Source organism: Lissotriton helveticus, chromosome 2_2 (genome assembly GCF_964261635.1).
Source record: "Lissotriton helveticus chromosome 2_2, aLisHel1.1, whole genome shotgun sequence".
Classification (NCBI taxonomy): domain Eukaryota; kingdom Metazoa; phylum Chordata; class Amphibia; order Caudata; family Salamandridae; genus Lissotriton; species Lissotriton helveticus.
Genome location: NC_136060.1, coordinates 255,005,043 through 255,031,013, shown reverse-complemented (window position 1 = coordinate 255,031,013; position 25,971 = coordinate 255,005,043). Strand labels below are relative to the sequence as shown.

Here is a 25,971-nt window from a genome sequence, read left to right as displayed (position 1 = left end):
TAATGAACGGTATACTGTCCTCATAGGGAGCTAGTAACAGGAGTATGGTGGTGGCAACATAATGTTTTTATAGTGAGTGATCAAGTAATTTGGCCAGGCCTTCTGACCGGTCTCATGCGAGTGGGGTCTACTGTGCCCTAGTGTGTGCTTAGTTCAACCTTGGCATACATCAGGGAAGATCTGGGCACAGTGTGTGCATGTACACCAACCTGTGGATGCTACTGTTCAATGGGATAGTGCATGCATCATGCCTGTGAGTGGTACAGCACATGGAGGGCTTCATGCATGTTTGTGTGCAGTGCTAAGGATGCATAGGTGCCTGTGAGGGGTACAGTGCATTAGGGCCTGTGGTTTCCCTGTTGGATGAAAAGGGCTTGCTGGAGGAGCAAGTGGATCGCTGCATTCCTGAGAGATGAGTGGAGTTACACAACAATGGAGGAAGACAGTCTTTTAAATACCCTCAGCTGGCTCTTTGTTTCTGAAAGAGATCATTCATGAAAAGGGGTCTGGACACATCTCTGGAAGGAGATAGCGCTGATAAAGTCAGAAAGAGTAGGGCTGGAGGGCCTTTGTAACCTATTGAGGCCGACATACATTTCTGATCCTTTAGTCACTGCCATGGCCTCTGTTTGGGGTTGTCAATTACGAAGAGCGTCCTGCTGTGATAAACGTTCTCTGGAGGAAGAGAACAGCAGTGGGTCATGCACCTCAAAGTTGTCAACCCCCAGGCAAGAACATAACAGATGGGCACTAAATCAAAAATTCGTCTGGAAATGCATTATAAAAAGGGGGGACTTGAGACTCGCAAATTGTCAAACTGATGCTGTACATCAGCGTGAAAGCTCAACATGAATTCTGCCCGGACTGGGGATTACTAGTCTGCAAGTCTCCCTTGCTGGGTATGGGGACATAACCCAAGAGATTTAACAATACTCACCTGGAGCCTGCAACACCAGCTTCTGCTTGACTCTAGACCAGAGGAACATTTGAGAAGGAGATCGCCAGGCGGGAACAAGGTCCAGGGTGGGATCCTGCTGAGTGGATTCCTGGAGTGGAAAGTGAAATTTGGGTCAATCATCACCGCCGTACTGACTTGCCCTTGTGTGTAGTCTGTAACCCGCCAGGTGGCTGCCACAGTGAAGAATAAGAGTAGTCCCCCTTGGCACTGCGCTATTGGAAGAAAATAGGAAGGACTATCACTCTCTGCAGTGTCGTAACCTGAAGAGAGCAGTCACCTTGTTCATGTAGTCCGTGATCCCCGTATGCCAAGTGGGGGCTGTGGTGGAGATTCAGGGCTCTCCCCCTGGTACAGTGTTGTAGCCAGAAGAGAGCATTCTTCTATGTGCCAATGTAACCTGAAGGGCTTGTCGCACTGTGTGCAGTGTTATGACACACCGGTTTGTCCGGAGGGTGCTGTGGTGAAGTGAAGCAGTGTGCAGCCGTGAACAAGGAGCGGGCTGTAACTCGCAGAGGAAGAGTCAAAATTCAACTATCCTGATCTGAGAATACCAAAGTCCTATCTACTGCTAGACTCCCAGAGAGACTAACCACTGACTAAAGGAGCGTTGTGTATGCCTGAAGCCTCAACTGCAACGTCCAGCCTTTTGCTCACTACCAGGCCTCAGATGCACGCTCAGGGACTCCGAACAGCCACTCCAATTAGAGCTGGTGAGACTGATTGTCAGACCACTGGGCCTCTGGTGGAACTTAGTGGACACATTATTGCGCGGGGACACTTAAAAGTTCTTCAATGGCTATGCAGAAGTCAAAGACTTGAATTCACTATCGGGAGGCTTGCTTAGATGCGCACCACAGAAATGGGGAATAACCACAGTTCTCAGAATAGGAAGTGGGATATGAAAGGTAATCCAGGTATATTTGTGGTGTCCTCACAAATATACCTGGATTTTTTATTTTTTATGGAAGAGGAACATTCTTGGGGCAAGATGGCCGCCGTAGCTCTGTAGAGGAAAGTCGCTTTTCTCCTCTCTCCTACCCTAGTATGATTCTGGAGTATTGAATACGGGGATGTGGGACCCTGCTGCTCTCATACATCGCATCTCTGCTGAAACGCTTGAGTCAGGACACTTGAAAAGATTAATTGCTGCAGCGAAAAAAGTTTGGTGTAGCTGCTGGAGGAGTATAGCTACTATCAATAGCACATCTGTCACCATGTCGCAGCGAAATAAACAAGACAAAGACAAAGAGAAAACAACAGCAACTGGGTCGATCAAAGGCCCAGCAACGCGGGAAGAAAATCGTACAGGAGCTATACCAAAAGTTCTGGTGACCGCTAAAAAGCAGATGGAATATCTCAGTCGCTCCTCAAAGGGAGCACTGCAGAAGAAAAACGACAGACAAGAAAGAAAGTCTGAGGCAAAGCCAGAAACCAGACTCGCAGCGGCCAGTTCGAGCAAAGTTGTAAAAGAGCCGTCACAGGAGGCTGAAGGGAAACTATACCGAGCGCAAACGTCTACTGCAAAGGAGCAGATGCGGCAATCTACGTTACCTGAATCTTTTACACCTAAAGGGCCCCCAATTCTGCAGAAGCGAGCGGATGATGTACTGCAATCAGGCGTGCTGAGCGGACCCCCAGCATCTCAGAATCGGGAAGGTGCTCCGCGGCTCCCAGCCGCACTGAACGCGGGCACCGAGGAAACGGAGGAAGCAGACCGCGAGGACGCAAGCGTTGGAGCTCCAGTTGCTGGGCAACCAACAGACACGTCAGGAAGCAGCACGCATTGTGCGGAGGAGAGCGCCGGAGCAGCGAAGGTGAGCGAGGGGGCAAAGGAGAATGCTATTACAGGTCGGGAAGCTTTGGAGGAGCTTGAAAGGCATAATAATGTGCAAATGCTGGACGCTTTACTAACTGTGGAAGCAGGGTTTAATAAAAAAACCTGGCAACCTTCTGAGTCGAGTTGGGGGAGCACACAGAGCATTGAAGTGCGACGAGAACATGAGCAAGAACAGGCCAGTGATAAGGATGGCAAGGAGGGTAGAGGCAATAGAAGCAATAGAGGAGGTTCCCCTGAATTTTTTTCAGTGAATGAGGGGTCAGACACAAAGGACATAAGCGAGCCTGAAAATGAGGAGGGGAGTTATACTGACCACACTACCGGCTCAGATACAAGCAAGGATTCCAGAGATATAGCAACACAAAAAAGAAGGCAAGCAGGAAAGAGAAGAGATGGGCGAGGGTCCAGAAGTAGCATGAACAAAAAGCTATCGTGGGACTACTCTGCTACTTCAGAGACTTACCAAGAAAGTGGTCAGGGGGAGGGAGATAATGCCGGGCGATCAAAATCTGCATCTCAGAACGTAACTTTGGAGATGCTGTTTGGTACACTGAAGCAGATGCAATCCGAAGCTAGGGCAGAAAGCCGGAGAGCTAAACGCGACACAAAAAAACTACAAGCCTCCCTGAGGAAGGTAAATAGAAAGTATGAAGAGGTAGAGGAAAGAGTAACCCAAGTCGAAGAAAGAACCAGCAGAGTGGAAGATGAAGTAACGGACTGGCAGACCTTAAAAGTGAGCAAGGAAAGATAGTGGAAGACTTGCAGTGGAAGGTAGAAGACTTTGAAAATCGCCAAAGGCGGAACAATGTAAGACTCTTGGGACTTGAAGAAGGGCGGGAGGGACAGGATCCGAGAGGTTATGTGATTAAATTGTTAAAAGAGGCCTTCCCAGAATCAAAATGGCAGTGGGAACTAGAAGTGCAAAGAGCCCACAGATACCCTTTATTTGTAAGGAAAAACCGTGGGGGTCAGCAGAACGCGCTTCCTAGGGCAATGCTGGTCTTTCTAGGGAACTTCTTAGCGAGGCAAGAGATCATGGATAAGGCTAGACCAGAGTCCAGAAAGACAGCTGATGGAAATACATTTTTTGCCAGGCCTGATTTCTGCCATGTTACGGTCGAAAGAAGGTGGAAACTAAGGCAGCTGATAGTACCCTTCCAGAAACAAGGTGTAGAAGCATACTTACTGTTCCCGGCAAGATTGAAAGTTATCAGTAAGGGGCACACTAGGATGTTCTTCTCTGAGATAAAAGCAGGGGAATTTTTGACAGATATCAGAGCAAAATAAGGGAAAGGAGAGCAGAGGAAAAATCCCACCAAAAACTCCGTAGAGGAAATGTCATAAAGGGAAAACACAGCTGTAACTGACTGACAGGAGAGCAGGGTAGGGGGGAGTAGCGACACTACAGACTACAGAGGCTACACATAGGTCAAGATTGACCTATTTGCCTGTAGCTTGGGGGGCGGGATCCAAAAGGGAGGGGGGGGAGAAAAAAGGATTTGCACTTAGGATGTGGTTGTGGACACAGCACACGTGGGTTTAGAAAGCAAGATATGCAACGCACTATGTTAAGAAGAAGAGAAGGGGAGGAGGAAGTGAACCTTATAGAAACTAATTGGTACAGGTACAATCAGGGAGGGGGAAAAAATGAACTGTGATGGCATGTAGGATAGCCTCGATAAATATCTGCGGGCTAAACGAGATGAATAAAAGGACTAAAGTGGCTGCCCTCCTAAAATCATTACATCTTGATCTAGTGTGTCTGCAGGAAACGCACATTGAAGGCACTAAGGCATATCTGTTGGAGCAGCTTGGTTTTAATGTATTAGCAAAGACTAATCAAGGCACTAAGACAAGAGGCGTTGCGATCCTAGGTAGGAGGCAGGATACGGTGGTTAGGAGGAAAAAGGAGGATCAGTGGGGGAGATGGGTTATAGCAGAACTAAGATTTAAGGAGGAAACTATCACTATTGTCTCTGTTTACGGCTCCACAGAAGATGACCCGGATATATTTCAATTTCTAGATACAGAATTGGCACAGTGGTCAGAACCGATTATTTGTTGCGGTGATTTTAACCTGCATGGCACTGATAGTAGTTTCTTAGACCCTGGTAGAAAATATTCGGGAAGGAAGAAGAGGACATATAGAGCACTGGCAGATATGGCAACTCATAATTCTCTGGAAGATCCCTGGATGAAGTGTCACCCAAATTTAGATGGGAGCACTTTCTTCTCAGCCCCCACCAGGTATTGGTCAGGCTTGATTATTTTTTAATCTCAAGGGGGTTGATGGATAGGGTAAGAATAGAGAGGGAACCTCGAATCATGTCAGATCATAGCCCGTTAGTTCTATCATTAAGAATTGGGCAAGGGGGGGGTGGGGGGGGGGGGAGAGATAAGACAATGGACATTTGAAAGAACACTGTTACAGGATCAGAGTTACAGGGAAACTATGACAAACTGGATTAAAGATTACTGGGAGATAAATAGAGGTACAGCAGCGTCAGGGATAGTATGGGATGCTTTTAAAGCTGGAGTAAGAGGGGAGACCTTGAGCTATGTAATCAAGGGTCAAAGGATAGAGAAGGTAAAAGCCGAACAGTCTAAGAGATTAATCATGAAAACAGAGGAAGAACTTGTTTTAGCTGTACAACTACGTTCTCCAATCGACCAGCTATTATTGAAAATAATCGCTCTTAAAGCAGAAGATATGGACGGGTTGGCTAAAAAGACAGTAGAGGTATTTAGTAAATAAAGAAAAAGCATACGAACTTAGTGAGAGAGTTGGCCATATACTGGCTATACGTGCTAGGCAAAGGGAAGGGATGGCGGATATCAAGGAGATTAAAAATTCCCAGGGTACTATGGTAACGGAAGCTGAACAGATTAGAGAGGTATTTAAACAATTCTATACAGAACTGTATACAGAGGATGGCCCAGGGAGGGAGGAGGAGATGAGTAGGTATCTAAGAGATATCGCCCCCAGAATTATCAGAGGAGGATAGGGATGGATTGGAAGAGGTTTTCCAGCTAGAAGAACTGGTCGCGGCCCTGAGGGATTTACCATCCGGGAAGGCAGCTGGTCCGGACCAGATTCCTGTTGAATTTTACAAAGCTTTTCAACCAATTCTCTTAAAAGAAATCTTTAATGTCATGTTATTAGCACAAAAGGGCGAGTTCGTCCCAGAGTCATGGGGAGGGGCAGACATCATCGTAATACCCAAGAAAGGAAAACCCCCAAATCTCCCGGGGTCCTATCGTCCCATTACTCTGATGAACGCGGATGTCAAGGTATTCTCCAAAATCCTGGCCAAAAGGTTATCAAGAGTAGTGGAATCATTGGTAACCCCCTCCCAGCATGGGTTCATTCCGGGTAAAGGAACGACTCAACATACTAGGCAGGTAATTACGGCATTTGATGCAGCAAGTACTCTAGGAGACCCTATGGCAGCTTTGTTTCTAGATGCCGAAAAAGCATTTGATAGGGTCTCCTGGAGGTACTTATGGGCAGTTTTGAGGTGGAACGGCATAGGGGCAGGATTTATTAAGGCCCTGCAGACATTGTATATAAACCCGGTGGCTAAGATAAGGGTTAACAGAGGGCAATCAACTACAGTTAACTTTAATAGAGGAACGTGCAGGGGTGTCCATCTTCTCCCCTGCTCTTTGCACTGTACCTCGATCCATATCTACGCAAGTTGGAAAATAACGATCAGATTCCACCGCTAGTATTAAATGGATGCCGGTTCAAAACGTTGGCATATGCAGACGACGTGGCCATCTTGACTCCAAATCCTATAGACGCTATTAGGGCAATCGAAGGAGAAGCTATTCGATTTGGGCAATTCTCAGGGTACAGTCTGAATAATACTAAAACCCAGATAGTTAAAAATCGCTTAGTAGTATGTAACGATGACAGAGTTGTGGGAGTAGCAACCTACCTAGGGGTCCAAATTACATCAGATGTAGATAAGATGGTAAAAAATAATGTGTCACCTTTAATAGCCCAAGTCAAAACGGACCTAGAGAGGATGAATAACCTACATCTATCGCTGGTAGGCTGTACTAATATTATTAAGATGATGGTTCTACCCAAATTTTTGTACTTCTTTAGGGCTATACCTCTCCTGTTTGAAGCCAGCTGGTTCAACGGCCTAGAAGCCATTTGTAATAGGTTTATCTGGGCGCACGGTAACAGCCGTAGGGCCTATAGGTATATGACACTTCCTAGGGATAAAGGGGGATCGGGTGCACCAGATTTTCGTTTATATTATATGGCAACCGTGCTGCAATATATACAGGGATTAATTGGAGGGAAGAAAAAAAAAAAACAGGTATATTTGTGGTGTCCTAGTATACTTTTTTTATTTTTAAATCTTTATTTTCAGTTTTAGTCTTACATGTCGATAAACAATGCACATAGGGGTACAATGATAAGGCGTCTCCGCACATAGGGGGGCATGAAAACAGTACATGGTAATAACCCAGGCTACTGAAACAAGTGTGGAAGATATGCAGGTTAAGCCACATGGTCAACTATCGATCATGAACATTCCTGTCTCCCAAAACCATCCCTCCGCCCCCACCCAGCCCAAGCTTCAATCCACAGCGACATACATGTATAGCACATAAGCAAAATCATGTCTAATAAATATAAATACATTAACGACTTTCCTAGCCTACTCCTTCGGGAACAATGCCACTGGTAACCTGTGCATCAGCTTCGCTGCGCCTGCGGGTAATGTATGCTCTATATAGGCCCCAAATGTCTATCGGGCATGAGGAGCTGGGCACAAGAGTCGCATATTCCTCGCAGTTCACATTACAGTACGTCAAACTGCGAAGCCACGCCTGGATGTAGGGGCTTTCCTGCTACCCCAGAGCAATGCCACCTCCCGCTTGGCCAGTAGAAAAACCAACGCAGCGAGCTTTCTGACTTTTTTGGGGAAGTTAACCATATAGCCCAACAGCACAATTTCCGGTGTGGGCACAAGTGTCATAGAAAGTATGTCTCCTAGCATGGCGTGTACCTTTACCCAATAGTGCTGCAACTTTGGGCAGGTCCAGAAGAGGTGAGCAAAGTCAGCGTGTGGAGCATAGCATTTCTGAGTGATGAGGCCTAGAGGGGTCTATCCTGTGTGACCGAGCCGGGGTGTGGTACATCCTGCGAAGAAATATGAAATGCAACAGCTTGTGCCTACTGTTCAGAGACACCTCTTTCGTGACCCTACAACACTGCTCCCATTGCTCGTCCGCTATAGGGCGGCCTAAATCTTGCTCCCATGCTGTACGGACCTTAACGTCTGAGAAGGGACGATCCATAATACACTGCTTATACATTTTGGAAACCAAATGTGCACCCGTTGGACTTTCGATTAATAATGACAGTGGAGTGACCGGTCAGGAGCAACCGGAAACGTGGGGGAAGGTAGCCCGCAACATGGAAAGGATACGTCTCAACACAAAGACATCCATAAAGGAGCAATCCTGAAACCGAGCCGCCTCAGATACCGAGAAAACATGATTGTCGAGAAAAAGATCACCAATCGTAGAAATGTGAAATTCAGCCAGTGTGCGTTTCACCAAAACCTCACCGGTGATAGGAAGCAATGTGGGATTCGGGAGTGGCAGTGCTGGACAATATAATAGGCCCATCCCCAGTAGCCTACATAACTTGTCCCATGCCCAACTAGTGGTGGAAACTGTCTGAATGTCCCTCAGGACACCTCTAGGTAATACTGTAGACAATTTCTGCGGCAGTACCAGATCTGCCTCCGGCTTCAAATAAGGGATACAGGCGTCTGGGTGGTACCAAGCATAGGAATAGCAACACTGCACAGTCAAATAGTATAGATGCATATCTGGGACTCCCAGTCCGCCCCGCTCCAACGGCTGTGTCAGAATCTGCCAACTCACCCGTGGCCTCTTGTCACCCCATACCAAGCGCCTCTGAATACACCTCTATCAATCGCGGAGAACCCGTCAGGGCCGGACGCTGAGGAGCCTCAAAGTGCATCTATTGCCTCCACCACACTATCCTGGGATATGGGAATGGCCAGGAAGTCCTGCATATGCCGTTCAAGATAAACCAAGGCAATTTCTGCAATGTATTCCCCCTGCTCACGAAGATCTCCGGTGATTCTAGTGGCATACAGAGCTTTAAAGTGCGACAGGAAAGTGTTGCATATCTCCGGAGTAGAGTGTATCAACTGGTCATCCAGGCCTTTAATTTCAGTAATATAGGCATTGCTATGTGGAAGGCAGAGCGTATGCGCCAAGATCTTGCCAGGCCGTTCACCCTTTCCATACCACCTGGCCACATGCTGTTTGCTGAGAAATAAGAGTTCGCGTTCAGCGGCCTCCCTAAACTCCATCATTAAAGCCAATCGATGAGCCTCAGCGGCCTCTGACAGACGGTCCAACAACTCAACATCTAGAGCGGTAATGTCGGTCTCAAGACGGCTTAAAGTGGATTGCAGATCTCTCAGGACCCCTGCATTCTTAGCAATACAAACCCCCCTGATATAGGCCTTGAAACCTTCCCAAAGGATCGACGAGGTATCCAATGACCCAGTGTTAATCAAAATAAATCTCACCTCCCTCACCTCCTCAAGGGACACTGGATCTTGAAGTGCCTTACCAGGAAAACGCCATTGCCTCTCATATCCCCCCAGCCGAGGATTGTTAATGCAAAGTATAACCTGTGAATGATCCGAGAACGTACGCAGAATCGTATCCAACCCACAGAACCAACCAGCGACTCCTGGCGAGATTAAGGAATAATCTATTCTAGTCCAAGTGTTGTGGAACCCAGAATAGTGAGTATAGGCTGTGAGGGCCGGGTGATGTGTGCGTTCAATATCCACCCGTGAGAACTGCTAACAGATGTCGTGCATGACTAGACGTGAGCGATGCTTAACATCAGGAGATGTGGAAGTGCTTTCTCTGGTAGGATCTAACAACAAATTAAAATCGCCTCCCAGTATCAATAGTCAGGGGTCTAGAGCCAGGAGGTGCACTTGCAACATATGGTCGAATTCCTGCAAGTCTACATTAGGCCGTATATGCCCACTAGGGCAACATTGTGACCCAGCAGAGAGCCGACAACTATCAAAAATCGGCCCTCCACATCAGTTATAACCTTGGCCAGGGAGAAAGGGACTTTTTTATGGATAAATATGGCCACACCTCTAGCATAGCTGCTGTAATTGGAAACTTATCTGTGGGACTTGACTTGGGCAAGTGCGTCTCCTGCATATAAATAATGTCAATGTTGTGACGAGCGATCTAATTGAGAACCTGCCTTCTTTTCCGAGTGTTATTCAATCCTCTGACATTCCAGGACATTAGAGAAAGCCCAGAAGGACTGGGTTGCCAGCCTAACTGTGCCATCTAACAAGTGTACCAACGAGCATATGTCCAAATAATCTGACCCAGTGCCATATACCATTGACCTGTGTAGTGCTAACTGAAACATTATGAAAAAACAGCAAATGTCCCCCACCACCCCTCACCACCCAGCCATACCCTATCCCTGGCAAGGCCAAACCCATCCCCAAAAACTAAATGTTGGTGCAATTCGAACAAGCATTGTAATACAATAAACACACACGAAGACCGTAAATTTGGCAAAAGCAGTAAACATACCACGGTGTACACCATGAGGCGCAACAACGCCACGCCAGCCGGGCAAAACAGACCATTGTATTGACAAATGGAAAAAATACCACAATCAAAATAAGTTACAGAGCCTCCGAGTGCAAAAATGAATCAGCCAGTCCCAGGATTGGAGAAGAGTTCCATACTGGCTTCTGAACTGCTGTGTGGGGGGATATGTCGCACGTGCAGCAGCCGTCGCACCTTTGTTGTTGTTCTTGTACTCGTGGCAAAAGTCCTGTGCTTCGGTCGGGTTCTCAAAAATGCGGGATCTGCATTCAACGTCCACCTCAGTCTAGCCGGGTAGAGCATTCCATATCTAAGGCCCAGGTTCTTCAGAGTAGCCTTCACACCATTAAACTTACGTTGTGCATCTTGCACCACGACTGTGAAGTCTGGGGAAAAAGGAGAGCCTACTCCCCTGCCATTGGACCTCCCCTCGCTCATGGGCAGAACGAAGGGCAGTGTCCCTGTCCCTGAAGTTCATGAGTCTGGCAATGATGGGTCTCTGAGGCTGACCGGGTTTGGGGCGAGGCCCCAGTGATCTGTGGGCACGTTCCACCACAAATCCCTGCGTGAAGGACTCCCTGCCAAACAGATCAGATAGTAGTTGTTCCACGAAGAGATCCATCCGAGCAGAGGTGGCCGTCTCCGGCACGCCAATAATGCGTATGTTGTTCCTTCGACTACGGGCTTCTAAATGTTCGTTCTTGAACGCCACTTCCTTTAAAATTCTTTCCACCCTTTCTAGCCGTTTCTGTGATTGTACCGCGCCATCTTCTACGTCCGAAACCCTGTCCTCGACGACATCCAGTCGACGAGCTTGTGCTTGAACCTTTGTGCCCATATCCGCCAGTCTCTTATCCAGCGCGTCAAACCTGCCATCCAGAGCCTTGAAGCCAGCTCATCTCTTTAAGCATGGCAACAGTGAGCGAAGCAGGGTCGTCTACATCGTCGCTGCCCTGGCACTTTAGGCTGCATCAGTGGGATCATCAGAGGGAGGGTCCGTGACCTTCTCAAACGGCAGCGTCCGCTGCTTAGGATCTTTCCGCCCCATTGCACAATGCGATTGTCCGTGCCCCCCTGGGCAGATAGAGATGGGCAGAGGTGTGTCACCAAAAAGGCGAGTAGGACCAGTATCACCGAGGTGCGGACCTATAGGAGGGGGCAAGCCACGCAAAACAGAGCCACACTTCGGAAGGTGGTGGTCCAAGCACATAGAGCATACACCATAGTGCCGGGCACACAGAGGTGCGACGATTGTATCCCGAGGGACTGGCAACCGGTGGTGTGGAGCAGAGGAGCACAAGGGCAGCTCAACGCTGGTCCGCCAGCCCACAGAAGAGGATCGCTAGTGGGAGTGTCCAGACCAGGGCACAAGCGCAGTCAGTATAGCAGATGGGGAAACAACAGTGGGGCCCAAGCCAGCAGTCATGTAAACCAGTGCGGGGGGGCTAGACACAGTCCCGCAGGGCACGTCCAGCCGGACGTGTCGGATTCCAGCACATCAAGAGACCAGGGCCGGCGCAGGGTCAGCAACCCCAGCTCCCTGGTCCAAAACAGGTAGTAGTGCGAGGGCCATCCTGGAGGGAGGGGAAAAGGGAGCCGGCACACCCGACCGGGCCTTGTGCAGTCATGACCCCCTAGGCAGTACCTATCAGGCCTCCCCCACTAGCCCACCACACCCCTAGTGGCAGTACCGCACGCCGAGGCCCGGCCCGGCCGAGGCCCGGAAGAAGCCCCGCAGCCATCGAGCCTGCCAAGACCAACACATACAGCGCCACCAGTGGGGGTAGGGGGGGGAACCACTACAAGCGGAGGTCGGGGGGCCGATACCGGCATAAAAGGACACCGATCGGGCCCCGCGCTCACCTTAGATATCCAAGCTGCTCCGCGCACATCAACGCCTCCGGGAAGGCCTCGGGCCACCGCACCACTTGGAGAAGCGCAGGCTCTGGGTGAAGTCGATGCGCAGCACGGATCAGAGCGGCGACGGCATCCACACGCTCCACAAGCCCCCCTGGGCAGTATGGAGAGGCCTCTGTATAGTTATTCACGACATTTATGCAGTAAATCGGGCTTAGAAAGTGCCCGGCCGGCGGAGCTTCAAGCGCAGGCTGCCATCTTAGTCGCCTGCGTGGCCACGCCCCGTGTCATAGTATACTTTGTATATATTACATATATATGATAATGCCTTTTTTAGAAACACAAGTATTTGACTGGACAATATTTTTGGGGGATTGCTGGATGTGTTGGGGTGGGTGGAATGTGCAGAGTTTGATTCCGTAGAGTCATGTGGGATTACCTTAAAATTTTGCATATTCTGCAGAATTCTACGACGGGGCAAAGTGGGCATTTGGTGCTATTTTTTCATGCAAAATGCACCCTCACGTCCAATGCATGTGAGAATGTGCAGTAAGAAAATATCTCAGCCAAGTGCCACTCTGTGCCCTTGCATACTCTGAGGTGATTAAACCTGTTGATCACTGCAGAGTATATAGAGGTGCCGACTTGTATGTTGTAGTTTCTAACTTTAGAAACCACTTCATAATTTTTAATTTCTCAGCCGTGCAGCTGTGGAATTTTAATTTATCAGTAATTCCAAAATTCCTCTGATTCTGATCCAGGCCTGTTTTTACCCTACATCTTCCTCCCCCGGGAAGCCTTGGACTGCTCTGCCCTCGCTACTACTGAGAGTCAAGTAGTTAAGGGGTACTTGGCCCAGTAGCTTGGAGCCCATAGTAAGTCTGGCCCAGGAACAGGAGTGAAAGGCCTCAATCCCAGACATTGGGCCCAGTAACTCCGGCTTGCCCTGTAGCCCTCTGACAGGGGTTCCAACAGGCATAACCTGTCCTAATGTGTCATCTGTTATTTATAGATCTTTGGAAGTATTGTTTTTGCATTGGATAGTGCCACCACATTTCTAAATCTGTTTCACTCCTCTGTATCATGCCACAGATGTTGCCACCCTCCATGTACAACGAGATGTTTAATTTTGGGACAGATAATCTCTTCATTTTAGCAATACTACCTGAAAGAACTCTGTCCTTCCTTGAGAAACTACCCCATTTTGTATATGGAAGAAAACCTATCACATTTTGCATATGTTGTGCAAAAATCTAAAATGTCCATGCTTGTTGCATCATAAGATCAACCACATAATCTTGATGCAACACAGTATTTTGGTTTGTTAGATGTTTTTTAATGCTGATCAGATGCTCACTTGCACCCATGTTGTTCAGAGGATGCCTATGGCATCAAGGAAAGCAGCATTGGAAAAGCCATTGGGTTTGGTCTTAATGTGCTAAGACTTGCAAAAGGATATGTACATGTGGTTTGCATAAAGTCAGATACATTGGTATGGTGCTATAATGGTATTAATGGACTGTAGCATATTAAATAAGGACTAGTCGATCAAAAGTAATAAAGAATGAAAAAATTGACACTGGCTTGGGAGAAACAAATAGGATTCATAAGTAGAAGGTCTAATTTTATCTGTTTGTTATTCAATTCTGTGTTCCTTAAGTAAAATAGATAATATTTAAAACCTTGTTGGATTTGTCGTTTCTGCACTTTATGCTTTATAGATTAATTATTTTTCCAGGATGAAGAATGGACAAAAAATAAAGAACCCATCATTAAAATCGCTGCTATAGACAATGGTTTAGCGTTTCCGTTTAAACATCCAGATGAATGGAGAGCTTGTGAGTATTTTGCCGCTATATCTACGCTTCGATCTTTTACAAAGGTGTGTCTCTGATGCCCATTTCAACATTTTTCTGTTGTGTTTATGCACAGAATTTGTTACTTCCACTAGAAGATTGGCAAGTATATGTTTGACTTTGTATACTAGTTTGTTGTGTTTGGGTTGAAGTGCTTTGGTGTCTCTCCCTGTTTTCTTCTAATTGCTTAGTCTCCTTCTGCCTCACCTATTATTAGACTTTAAATTGATCCATTTTTTCAAGTGCAGTATTGGAAAGGAACCAGTATTTAAAATATAGCTATCTGATAAAGACTTCTGTCCGCAAATTCCTTTCCTTAGAATATTCACCAGGCGTCAGACTGGATCCTTACGTTTTTGAGCAGAAGCCCTGCAGCAGGAAGCATCATTTGGCTCTGCATCTGCATCGTCCGCACTGGAAATGACATGCGCAGTACCTATATAGGCGTCATTCGAGCACAAGGATGTCAGTTCTTTCCTTTCTGTGCCAGATAGCACTGATCCAGCAGAGCAACCCTCAGTCATTTTTTGACTGGCTTTTTCTCGACTTTTTGTTGACACTTTCTTTGAGAGATTTTCTCTCCTGGTGTGACAAGATGTCTCCCAAAAAGACAACTGGTTTAAAACCATATGGTGCCTTGGCACTTGGTGTATTTATGTTGCTTGGAGCTCAACCATGACTCCAATACCTGTGAAGACTGCCGCACCATGCTCCTGAAGGCGCTGAGGGAGCGATCCCTCAAGCTTCTCACCGACCAACGACCCCGAACGTTCAAGATACCGGCCGCATGGAAGTTTCAAGACCATTCGCGGAGCCGCACCTGGCGATAGTTGGCCCACTGAATCTGTCTGGTAAGTCCTACTAACACAAGAAGTAGAAAAGGTCTTCAACTTCACCGTCCCAGTCGAAGTCTTCTGACGAGGGGCGGTAGCGTCGGCACTTTGGCAGAGTCGGAGTCTCCTCCTTGCTTCCCTGACTTTCCCAGAGCTGGAGCGACCCCTCCCAGTGTATTTATTTTATGAGGCCATGCACCTCCCATTTGGGAGTGCCGGCTTCTCTGGAGTTCTTTTGGGCGCCACAGGTTTGGGAGGGGCCCACACTGGATCCCCGCTGGCAGGTACACCTTCTGCACCATTCGGGCCCCAAGGATCCCTTGTTAGACCCAGAGCGGCTGGCGAGATCGAGACCTCCTCATCACTTGCTCCAGCGCCAATGGAATCCAAGAGGCAAGATACTTTTGGAAAGAGAATGTTCTCTTCCAACAGCCTTCTACTGCGGTCAGTGAACACAGTTTGCCTTTTGGGCCGATATTCCCATATTATCTGGGATTCATTTGTGCAAATGCTGCCTTTATGTCTTGGAGGAAGCCTGAGCCATACTCTACCAAGCTATTGCTGACGGGAGGTATGCAGCAAAGTTCACCATACGATGTGGACTGGACACTACTGACTCGCTAGGTAAAGCAATTTAATGGTCCATGGCCTTGGGGCACCACGCTTTAAAGAACCACTGACTTTTCAGGGAATGTCCAAGCCTAGACATAGTTCTACTGTCTGCTTATGGACATGCCCATTGAGAACTCTTGTGTTTTTTGGAGAGAAGGTGAACTTGCGCTTCAAGGACAGTAGAACTATGTCTAGGTCCTTGGGCTCGTCGATGAGCCCTCACCACCTCCAGTCTACCTTTCACTCCTTACGTGGCCAAAAGAAAGGGTCCAACCGTATCCATACCCTCCCAGCCACCACAGCCTGGCTTTCCAGCCTTGTCATGGCCGTGACGCGAGTCCCATGGATGAAGTGGGACAGGTAGCCAGAGTTATAGCCAATCCCCACCGCCTCCAAAGCCCTAAAGTTGGCCCACCGACTATCATGGGCATCCAGTGGGGGGGTGCAGGATAAGCCATCACCTCCACCACTGGCGGTCAGTAACATCGGACCATTGGGTTTTCATAAGTTCCCAATGGGGCTACTTCCTCCCCTTTGTGACTACCCCTCTACCCTTGCCTCCCACATGGGATCAGATGACTGATGACCTCTTCTCCATCAGGAAGGGTAAACCGCGTTTAATTCGCATGCTAAACGCATGCCATAACAACGCGGTCGTTACAACAACCGCCTTATTTCGCATACCGTTACAACGCAAGTCGGAACAACGACTTGCGTTAGGGGGCAGAAGGTTCTAGTGTCCGCACAGACTGGAGTTGGAATAGTAAATTATACTAGTCCAACATCCAGCACCCCCTAAAAGCAAGTTGTTGTTCTGACTTGCATTGTAACGGTATGCAAAATAACAATGCGGTCATTGTAACGTCTACGTTGTTATGGCTTGCGTTGTAAACTCATGCGAAAAAACGTCCTATATTCATCAGAAAGTGCTGGCTCTCTTGGCCAAAGGAGCCATAGAGTGGGTGCCAGCATCAGAAGTAGGTAATGCTATAACTGCTACTTTCTGGTGCCCAAAAAGGACGGAGACCTTCCTCTCATCCTATCCTAGACCTGCACCATCTCAATCTCTTCCTGAAAAGGGATACATTCAAGTTGCTCACGAGTTTGGAAGTTCTGTTTGCCTTGAACCAGGAAGACTGGATGGTAGTGTTGGACTTGCAGGATGCATATTTCCACATCACTATCCTGCCTTCCCATAGACTTTATCTGCACTGCACAGTGGGTAACAAGCACTTTCAGTTTGCTGTGCTCCCCTTTGGCTTTACCATCGCCCCTCAGGTGTTTACAAAAGTGATGGCGGTGGTTGCAGCTCATTTGCGGAGGTCAGGGGTTCTAGTTTTTCCCTACTTCGATGATTAGTGTTGAAGGTGGGCTTGCCCCAGGCAGTTGTCTTACACCTCAAGACCAATACAAACCTTCTACACTCGATGGGGTTCACTGTCAATACACCGAGCTCCCTCTCAGACACTCACTTTCATCTGGACACAGTGTAGTTTCTGGCATATCCTCCCAAGGGGCGAGTCCAGGATAGTCCAGCTATGATACCAATGTTTCAGCCTCTATCCTGGAGTTCGGTGAGTTTGATCCGGAGGTTGATGGGCCTTATAGACTCCTGCATCCTGCTTGTGACTCAATGCCCATTGGCATATGTGGCATCTGCAGTGGGAACCTGAAGTCCCAGTGGGTGCAATACAGGGAACTCTCTCCAATGTGGTTCAGATCTCAAAGGGAACTGCGAGAGATCTGCAATGGTGGCTGGCGAACCACAATTGGGTCGGTGGCAGACCCCTCTTTCTTCTCTTATCAGACCTGACTGTGTGGACAGATGTGACACTTCTGGGATGGGGCCATCTGTGAGAGGAGAAGATCAGAGGACTCTGGTCTCCAGCAGAGTCCAGGCCCCATATCAACCTGTAGGAGCTCTGAGCTTTTCGTTTGACATTGAAAGCCTTTATTTCTTCGAAGAAGTCTGGTGCAGTTGTTCAGATACCACCACTGCCATGTGGTACTGATAAAAACTAGGTGGGGTGGGGTTGTGGACCCTTTTTCAAGAGGCTCTGCGTCTCTGGACTGTTTGGTTTGCCAGAGCATTTCTCTGGTGTTTCAACACCTGGCAGGCTCTATGAATACCAGGGCAGACAAACTCAGCCGTAAATGTCTCAATGATCACGAATGGGGTCTTCACACCGAGGTGGTGCTAGTCCTCTTTCAGCAGTGGGGAGAGCCTTGCTTAAATCTGTTTGCTTCCACCGAGAATGAGCAATGTTCTCAGTTCTGCACGCTGGAGTTTCCAAGACAACTCTCACTTGGACAAGCTCTTCATCTTGAGTGGCGCTCCGGCATCCTGTACGCCTTTCAACCTATACCACTTCTGCCCTGAGTTCGCAAGAATATTAGGCATGAGCGGGCCCAAATGATTCTGTGGCTTCTATTTGGGCATGGAGAGTCTTGGATCTCGAGCTGTTGAGCCGGACCATTGGTCCTCCGATCAGGCTGCCTCTTAGAGAGGATCTTCTGTCTCAGTAACAAGGTAGGGGTTTGCACCTTAACCTGTGCACCCTTCTCCTGTAGAGATTGAATGGCGACAGTTGACCGATTTTCGACCTTTCTCGCGAAGTCTGTGATTTTATTTTGGCAGCCAGGCATCCCTCCACCAAGTCTGTATATGCCTGCGGTTGGGATAACTTTGTGACATGGTTTGATTCCCACAATATCGGCCATCTTTCCGCTCTTCTCTCTAAGGTTCTTTTGTTTGCTCCATTGTTGGTCGAACAGGGCTCTGCTCTCAGTTAAAGGTTCTGTCATCCGTTTAAGTTTGTTTTTACAGTTGCCGGTCCAACCTTCTTTATTCAAGTCGCCTGTTGTGGCTAGGTTTCTAAAAGGCTTGCAGCACATTTTCCCCGGTAATTCATCATGCTCCATTTGGATCTAAATCTTGTTCTCACCTTCATGATCTATGCACCCTTTGGGCCTCTGCACATTTGCCCTCTAAGGCTGTTGACCATCAGAACTGGCTTTCTAGTGGCTATACCATCGGCCAGGAGGGTCAGCAAATTGCAGGCACTCTCAGCGCACCCTCCCTACACAACCTTCTACCTGGACAAGCTGATCCTCCGAACACGTGCCTCCTTCCTTTCGAAGTCTGACTCCCTTCCATGTAGGCCAGAGTATCACTCTGCCTACCTTCTTTGCTCCACCTCACCCTTCCAAAGAGGATGACAGACCCCACTTTCTGGACCCCAAAATAGTGTTTTTTGTTCTACTTTGATCGCAGAACAGAGTTCAGAGTTGACAATCAACTCTTCGTGGGGTACTTGGGAGCTAAGAAAGGGAAGGCTGTGCACATACGGACCATCTCAAGATGGATAGTGCTCTGCATCAAGATGTGCTACGCATTGGCCAGAAAGCAACTCCCTTAGGCTTTGCATGCTCATTCCACCTGAGCTAAAGCTCTGACCACTGCGTAAGCCTGCAGAGTCCCTGTCCTGGACATCTGTCAGGCAGCAACGTGGGCATCTTTGCACGTGTTTACCAAACACTACTGTCTGGGCAGCCAGAACCTTCACAACAGGCACTTCGCCTGTTTGTGATGCAGGACTTTCTGGTTTAAATTGGCTTTGCAGACCCACCTCTGCGGAGGCATTGGTCGGGCATCTATTCTAAGTTAAGTAATTTGCGGCTAAGCGTATGTTGGATGAATATGTTACTTACCTTCTGTAACATCTTATCTGGTAGAGACTGTCTAACCGCAGATTCCTTACCGATACTCACCTTTTCCCTGCTCTGCGAACTGATTGCAGTGTAAAGAACACCCTTCTCAGGGCCATAGTATTTCAAACCAGTGGTCAGTTCTCATCGTGCTCCGAACTTTTTTGTGGAAAGTCACAAAAGTAATGGACGTCAGCACGCTGGGGTAGCGCCTAGGTATGTGCCAGGCTGACACAGAGCCAAATGAAACCACCTACCGGCACACAGGGGTACTTCTAGAAAAACATCCGGATCCAGTCTAATGCTTGGGGAATATTCTATGGGTAGGATTATGAGGCTAGATGGAGTCTCTACCACATAAGGCGTTACCTTGAAAAGTAGGCCGTGATTGCAGTGTATATTGAGAACAATAAATGTAGTTGTGGCATGGCCACCTTGAAAGCCATAATTGGATTCCACAGCATCAGGTGGGAAGTGAGGTCAGAAAGTCACCAAACTGGAATAACCACACAAACTCAAAATGGCCACATGCTGTGATTAGGACATTGGACACATGTAAGTGTGCCAGAGTAATGTTGAGTATCACAGTTCTAAGGAAAATCATATGACTTTGTTACCACAGTGAATAGATTTAAATAAGTAGGTTTTCCATGGAATAGTGGTCTATTTTCCAACACCAATACCTAAAAAAAGAGGATTGTTTAATCAATAGCTGGATGAACCAGTAGACAGGGGGGGGTAATTCTTGAACAGCTCACATTTCTAAAGGAATAACGGCAGTTATGTTTCATTGGAACTGTCATTGGAAACTTATGGTAACAAAATGTGGAGCTTTTGCCTCCTTTCACAATCTCCCTGCAAAGTGTCTTGGTGTAATAAAGACATTAATATACCTTAAGAACTCTAGCAATCGATATAGAATTATTTTTAGGCAAGTACTATTAAAAGCAGAAGAAAGTATAAGCCTATTAAAAGTAGGTTAGGCGTAATATAGTGTAGTAGTTTTTGCAGTTCCAGTCCCCAATAGTATGCATGCAAGTCTATTGCAGCAGGACTTGAAATATCAATGTATAATGTGTATTTTCCTGTGCTACCCCATTTCTGCCATTACTGGTTTTATACAACCCTCCCTCCTTCGATAAGCATAGTTGATTCTTGATTTTTTTTCGTTTGGCACGTTTATAGTTCAAGATGCATTTCTATTAATTGATTGTCTGATTAAGGTATGTCTTTAACGTTTTTGCAAAAAAAAAATGTTATTCTTTAAATGGGCAATAATATTTTTCAAAATTATTAGGGAGATGAAGTTTGTCAATGGCAGGAAGAAGTTCGGCCACATCATTCTAATATTTAAGGTGCTACACTTGCTCCCAATCTGTGCTGGTATTACTTTCAAAAGGCAGTTGTTTCACCTATGAAGCCATCGGAAATGGCACCTTAACGTACCTGGTAAAGAAACTAACCACCTCTGACTGCCAGAGCCAAATCTGGGACCAGGACATTGGCAGCATGGAGATACAACATGCAATAAGGTAACAAAAAACACAGAAACCAGTCCTTCTCCATATATGCCTCCAAAATCTGGAACAGTATCCCTGTGACCTCAAAATGCGTCCCAGGCTCTTTAGTTTCAAAAGGAACTGAAAACCCATAACTACTTCACCAAATATCGAAACCTGGTTTTGCTGCTCCCTTCCAAACAACCACATATAATCTATAGATCTCACCCATTTGTCAGTTCTCTGTTTCTATAAAGCTATGTTAGTGCTATAAAATACCACAATATACATGTCATACATTAGTGTATTTTTGTGCTTTTGTATGACTGTTAAGACCAATAAAGGGAAATAATTGGTCAAATGATAAATTAAGGACCGGTCAAAAGGCACACGTCCACCTTATCTGAGCACAGTACTAAGTAAAGGGGTTACACCTAAGGCACTTACATAAACTTAAAAAGTTCTTTGATATTGCGAATACTGTCAGCAAACAAATACTTGCCTTCAATGCAGTCTGCAGTTTTAATATTTGAGAAAGCTAAATAGATAAAAGAATGCTGGGCTTTAGGCTGGAGTAGGACCTTAGCAGTAGCAGCACTGTGCCCTGTATTCAGATTTTGGGAGAGTATCTCTATTGCTAGGATGTTATTTTAAATATCATTCAGGTCATCAATCTGGGTGATTGATGGGGTGAGGGACTGTGAACTGACCATGGTCATGGAGGTCCTAAAATGGCCTTGCACAGCTAATCTGGCATCCGTGTAAATTCTGACATGGGTCTCGATGGGTGTCTTCCACGGAATACTGCTGACTTTTTCTTGGACGATACTGTTCTTGTTTCAGCACCTTGTTTTGCCACAACCTGGGATGGCTTGAGGGTTCTCTGTATTTTTCAGCGAACTCTTTTTACTTACTGGTCACAAACACATACATTCAGAACATTGCAGAACTTTGCATCCCCCTTCTTCACTATTCCCACTAACTCTTTCTTGAGTTCAGTCTGCAGCATTTGGGAAGTACCTGTAAGGAGAGCATATCTAAAGCTTATACTTCCATCTGCTCCCTCTGTCTGGAAGACGCATCATCTTTGTCTGCTTTTTCAGACTCCTTGAGATCAGTTGTCATAGCAGGTGTTAATTATTGGACAGAAAATACTAGTGATACAAGTGGTCTGAGTGAGTGGGTGAGATCGCGTCTAGGTATTTAGGGTGTGAATTTCCTCTTTAGCCCCTAACCTAAATGGAATAGGTCCTCTTCGATGACCTATTTATAGCATGCCTATTGCCCACTTCTGAAGGCTGCCTTATGGAAATGTGTGCCTTTTTCAGAACAGAGCTTCTCAAAAGGCATCTTAATGCAGACCAACTAAGTTGTGGAGATTGTCAGACAGTTTCTATTACCGGTTTTCACGAAAAGCTGGAAGAAGGCACCCATAACCAACAACTAGGAACCACGTCCGCCTCATTCAAACATAATAAGGCATTCCACCGAAATTATGCTAACTAATTTCTCAATAGGGAAAAGGGAGCATTTCTAGTTATGGAGCACCCTTCCCCAATGGTCGATTTGAATAGTGTAATCAGTTGGTGCATCCATGCTGCTTACCCGGCCCGGAGAAAGGCACAGCTACCTAAATCTGTCCCCTTAATTCAAACAGAAATGAAGCCGCAAAAGGATTTTGTAATGCTTGTTGTAACCTTCTAAGATGTTTACACTTTGCCATTTTTTACTTTCTTGTATAAGCATTTTTATGTAGTTATTATTTAAAGTTGTATTCGTTTTATTCTAATTATTGTACGTGTGTTTGCTATGCTCAAAATATTCTGAGAGCCAGGTGTTATTTTTTTTTTTTTTTTAACTCTGATTCCCATCAGACATATTATCAAATCACACATCTGTTTGCTTGGATACTGGGGCTATTTCAAATGCCACAAAATGCATGCCTGTCGGTGGTGGCAAACCAGAATCTGCAATGATTTAGGACTCTAACGCCAGGACACTAGCTGTAGGAGGCCTTGCATAGGAAGGTGCTGACCTGGCTGTAGTACACAGCTGCACCAAGTCTGGCATAAGACAGCAAATTCTTAGAGGAATCTACACTCCGGACGGACAGCCATAAATGACTGTGGAAATGGAAGCCTTCCAGAGACTTCATATCGATATTTTGGGCCGGCTAGAAAATTCCTACTCCAAATTCTCATTTCTCCTTTTAATCCTTCTCCTTCCAATTAAGCAAACAAATGTAGGGTTGAATTCAAGTCCATTTAAAAGTTCGATATTAGCCAGGACTTTATGAATGTAATAACCTTTTAAAGATTTCTGAGCATTTTTACTTCCGTTTCCAAGCATTTTAGTATGTCCCGTCTTTGTCTTTAAAACTTTAAAATATGTTTGAATACTCACAATTTTGCTGGTTTCAGTCTGTTATGTTCAAAAAGGTTATGGGAGTGAAAAGTTTTTTTATTATTTATTTAAATCTTGACTGATTCTCATCACACCTAAAATCAAACCACTATTTGCTGCAAATGAGTGTTGTAATCAACTGAATCCAAAATATTATAATATTCACGAAAGAAAAACTGAATGCCTGCATTAGAGGACAGCTTTTGTAGGGAACTCATAAACCAACAAAGCGTTGCAAATATTGTGGCAGACCCATGTTTATGTTCCCATGCTAGCAAATCTAATTTGACGCAGTCAGCACATATTTACCAAGTGGTTTGTCTGCTTAAAAAATGTGGCTCTGCTTTGCCTCTGTGAGAGATGGGCAGTGAGGTCTTCAGATACATTCTCATTTTCCCCTGGTTCGTCTCCTGCTTTTCTAACAGTTTTTCTGTGACTCTGAGCATAAGGTAGCTTCAATGCTGCCAGTAGGCAAGCCCAGCGAAATGGTCCCCTTTCCTTTTCTCAGTTGGACAGCTTCATAGTGTGCCTGGGTCTTCTCACAGCATCAGTTGGCCTGCCAGGGGGAGCATTGAATGTGCTGGATGAGGGGGATTGGGCACAGGCTGCAGAACTGGGACATACTCCACTTATATCCTTATTGTCTGCAATTGTACCAGCCTTATTAATAAGCTAGTTAAGGTTGGGCCTGGGCAGAAAAGGTACACTGCTCTGTTCTGCTTATAATCTGGCCCTTACTCTGCATGTGCACTACCTGGACACTTCTAAAGGTGTACCATCAAAGCAGCACCCGCAGTTGTAGTTACTGAAGCTTATGGGCACTTACGCATCATTCATTTTACACCAGATCTCATCTCAAACAAATTAAAGTGTTTTGCTGGATTAGGCAATAAACTAGGCTATAGGCTTACGGAATACATTGCCAAAGAAGGTTTTGGAGTGGAGGGGGACAACAGACAAAGTAATGACTCCAAAAACTCCCAGTCACCCATCATCTACTTTCACCTAGCCAATAAATACTACTTTTCTTTTTAATCTTATCTGGTGCAGCCCAACTCCGCCACGGCCTCTTTCAGTTCTGTGAGCACTAGTTCCCTAGACTTTTATTGTTCCAGGCAATACCCAATTTGTTTTTCCATCATGCCCACCACCTGAAGGATCAAAGGCTTCTGCAGCCTATTTGCACAAAAGACCCACCCCACAACACTCTATGGCCAAGAATCCGAAGTCAAAGTATAAGGAAGCAGATGAGTGATGTAAGTCGGGAAAAGATCATCACCCGGGGGGGTTCTAGGCTCCCACTGAGACTGTATCTATTGATCCAGAAGAGATAATACCCTGTGAGATTACATGAGTAAAAGGTCCTTCATCACCCATGCTCGCTAGCTCCATGAATATATTGCACTAAATCCGCATTGGCACTACTCCCTTCCTTTTCGTAGTGAAAGTGCGCAGGCAACACATAGCAGTTCTAATTTGATTTTGGATCCGGGAGGGGGGGTGTCTTGATTATTTAGTTCTCGCCTGAGCCAGCGCATGCACTGCTCTGGGCTTCAAAAAAGCCAACCACAGCTTTTTGTGAGTCATAGAGCATGCGGTTACGCGCACAAGCGTGCGGTTACGCGCACAAGCGTGCGCGCCTCTCTCTGCCTCTCTCTTGCTTGCTCGCACTTCAACGCTCCTCCCCCACCACAGAGCGCGTCTTGCGGCCGCGCGTCTTGTTCATAATAATTGTTTTTAATGAATTTGAAATGACCACACATTGTATGTAGATGGAGCATGCACAATGCAGTTGTATGCTAATGCACATAATGCATAGTCAAACATCCCAATAATTATTCGTTTTGGATGAAGCCAGCTTGCTTTCTCTTAAGTCTGAATTTCTGTGACACCACCCATTTCCCAGACACCCGTGTCAGTCACATCCAGTGAAGCCCCTATTCGTGTAACAATGCACATCACTAGTCAGGAATGTGGGAAACAAAATTCTATTATGTATTTCGCGTTAAAAATACCACATAATCACAAGGGAGGATGGACGATCACCAACATGCTAACCAGGGGCACCCCCAAAGGGGCGAAGAGCCCAGAGCAGGGTCCACCGCTGGAGCAGCCTAAGACACAACAGGAAAGTGAGATTCCCATCACGAGAGCCTTCATGGGAACGCTCTTCAGCGCTCTCAGGGAGGATTTCCAAACTCTTAAACAGGAGATGGCAGGGGAGCACAGGGAGCTCAGGCGTGACATCGACTGACTGGGTGAGCGTGTGGCAGCGGTGGAGGAATCAGTGAGCAACAGGAGCGGGGAGATCGAACTCCTACAACAGGAGATCATTCGGCTGCAGGACCAGCAAACAGACCTACAGGCGCACAATGAGGACCTTGAGAAACGCTCCCGTCGCAATAACATACGGGTCCGGGGAGTGCCATCTAACTCAGAGGGGGGTGACATGACGGCCTTTCTGCAGGAGCTGTTCCGGAGCATATTGGGGGAGCAGGAGGAATTCGAGGTCCGAATAGACCGAGCACACAGGGTGGGCATAGCACGCCGGGCTTCGGCCCCACCGCCTGACATCCTGGCCTTCTTGCCTGACTACCCGCTGAACGAGCGCATTCTTCAAATGGCAAGGCAGAAACAGCCTCTCCAGTTCCGGGGCTATGCGGTGGCGCTATATCAAGACCTGTCGGCCATCACACTACAGAAGAGGAGATCGTTTAGGGTGGTCACAGCCTTCTTGAGAGAC

The 25,971-nt window shown here is 46.8% G+C and overlaps 1 protein-coding gene across 1 annotated transcript in view; it reads left to right on the top strand.

Moving 5' to 3' along the window:
* Positions 1-25,971, top strand: part of PI4K2B (phosphatidylinositol 4-kinase type 2 beta) — a 336,223-nt gene that overhangs the window by 241,242 nt on the left and 69,010 nt on the right. The window contains exon 7 of the mRNA XM_078678379.1: positions 14,056-14,155. Within this exon, the coding sequence (XP_078534505.1) occupies positions 14,056-14,155 (100 nt within the window). The remainder of the gene's footprint in view (positions 1-14,055; positions 14,156-25,971) is intronic.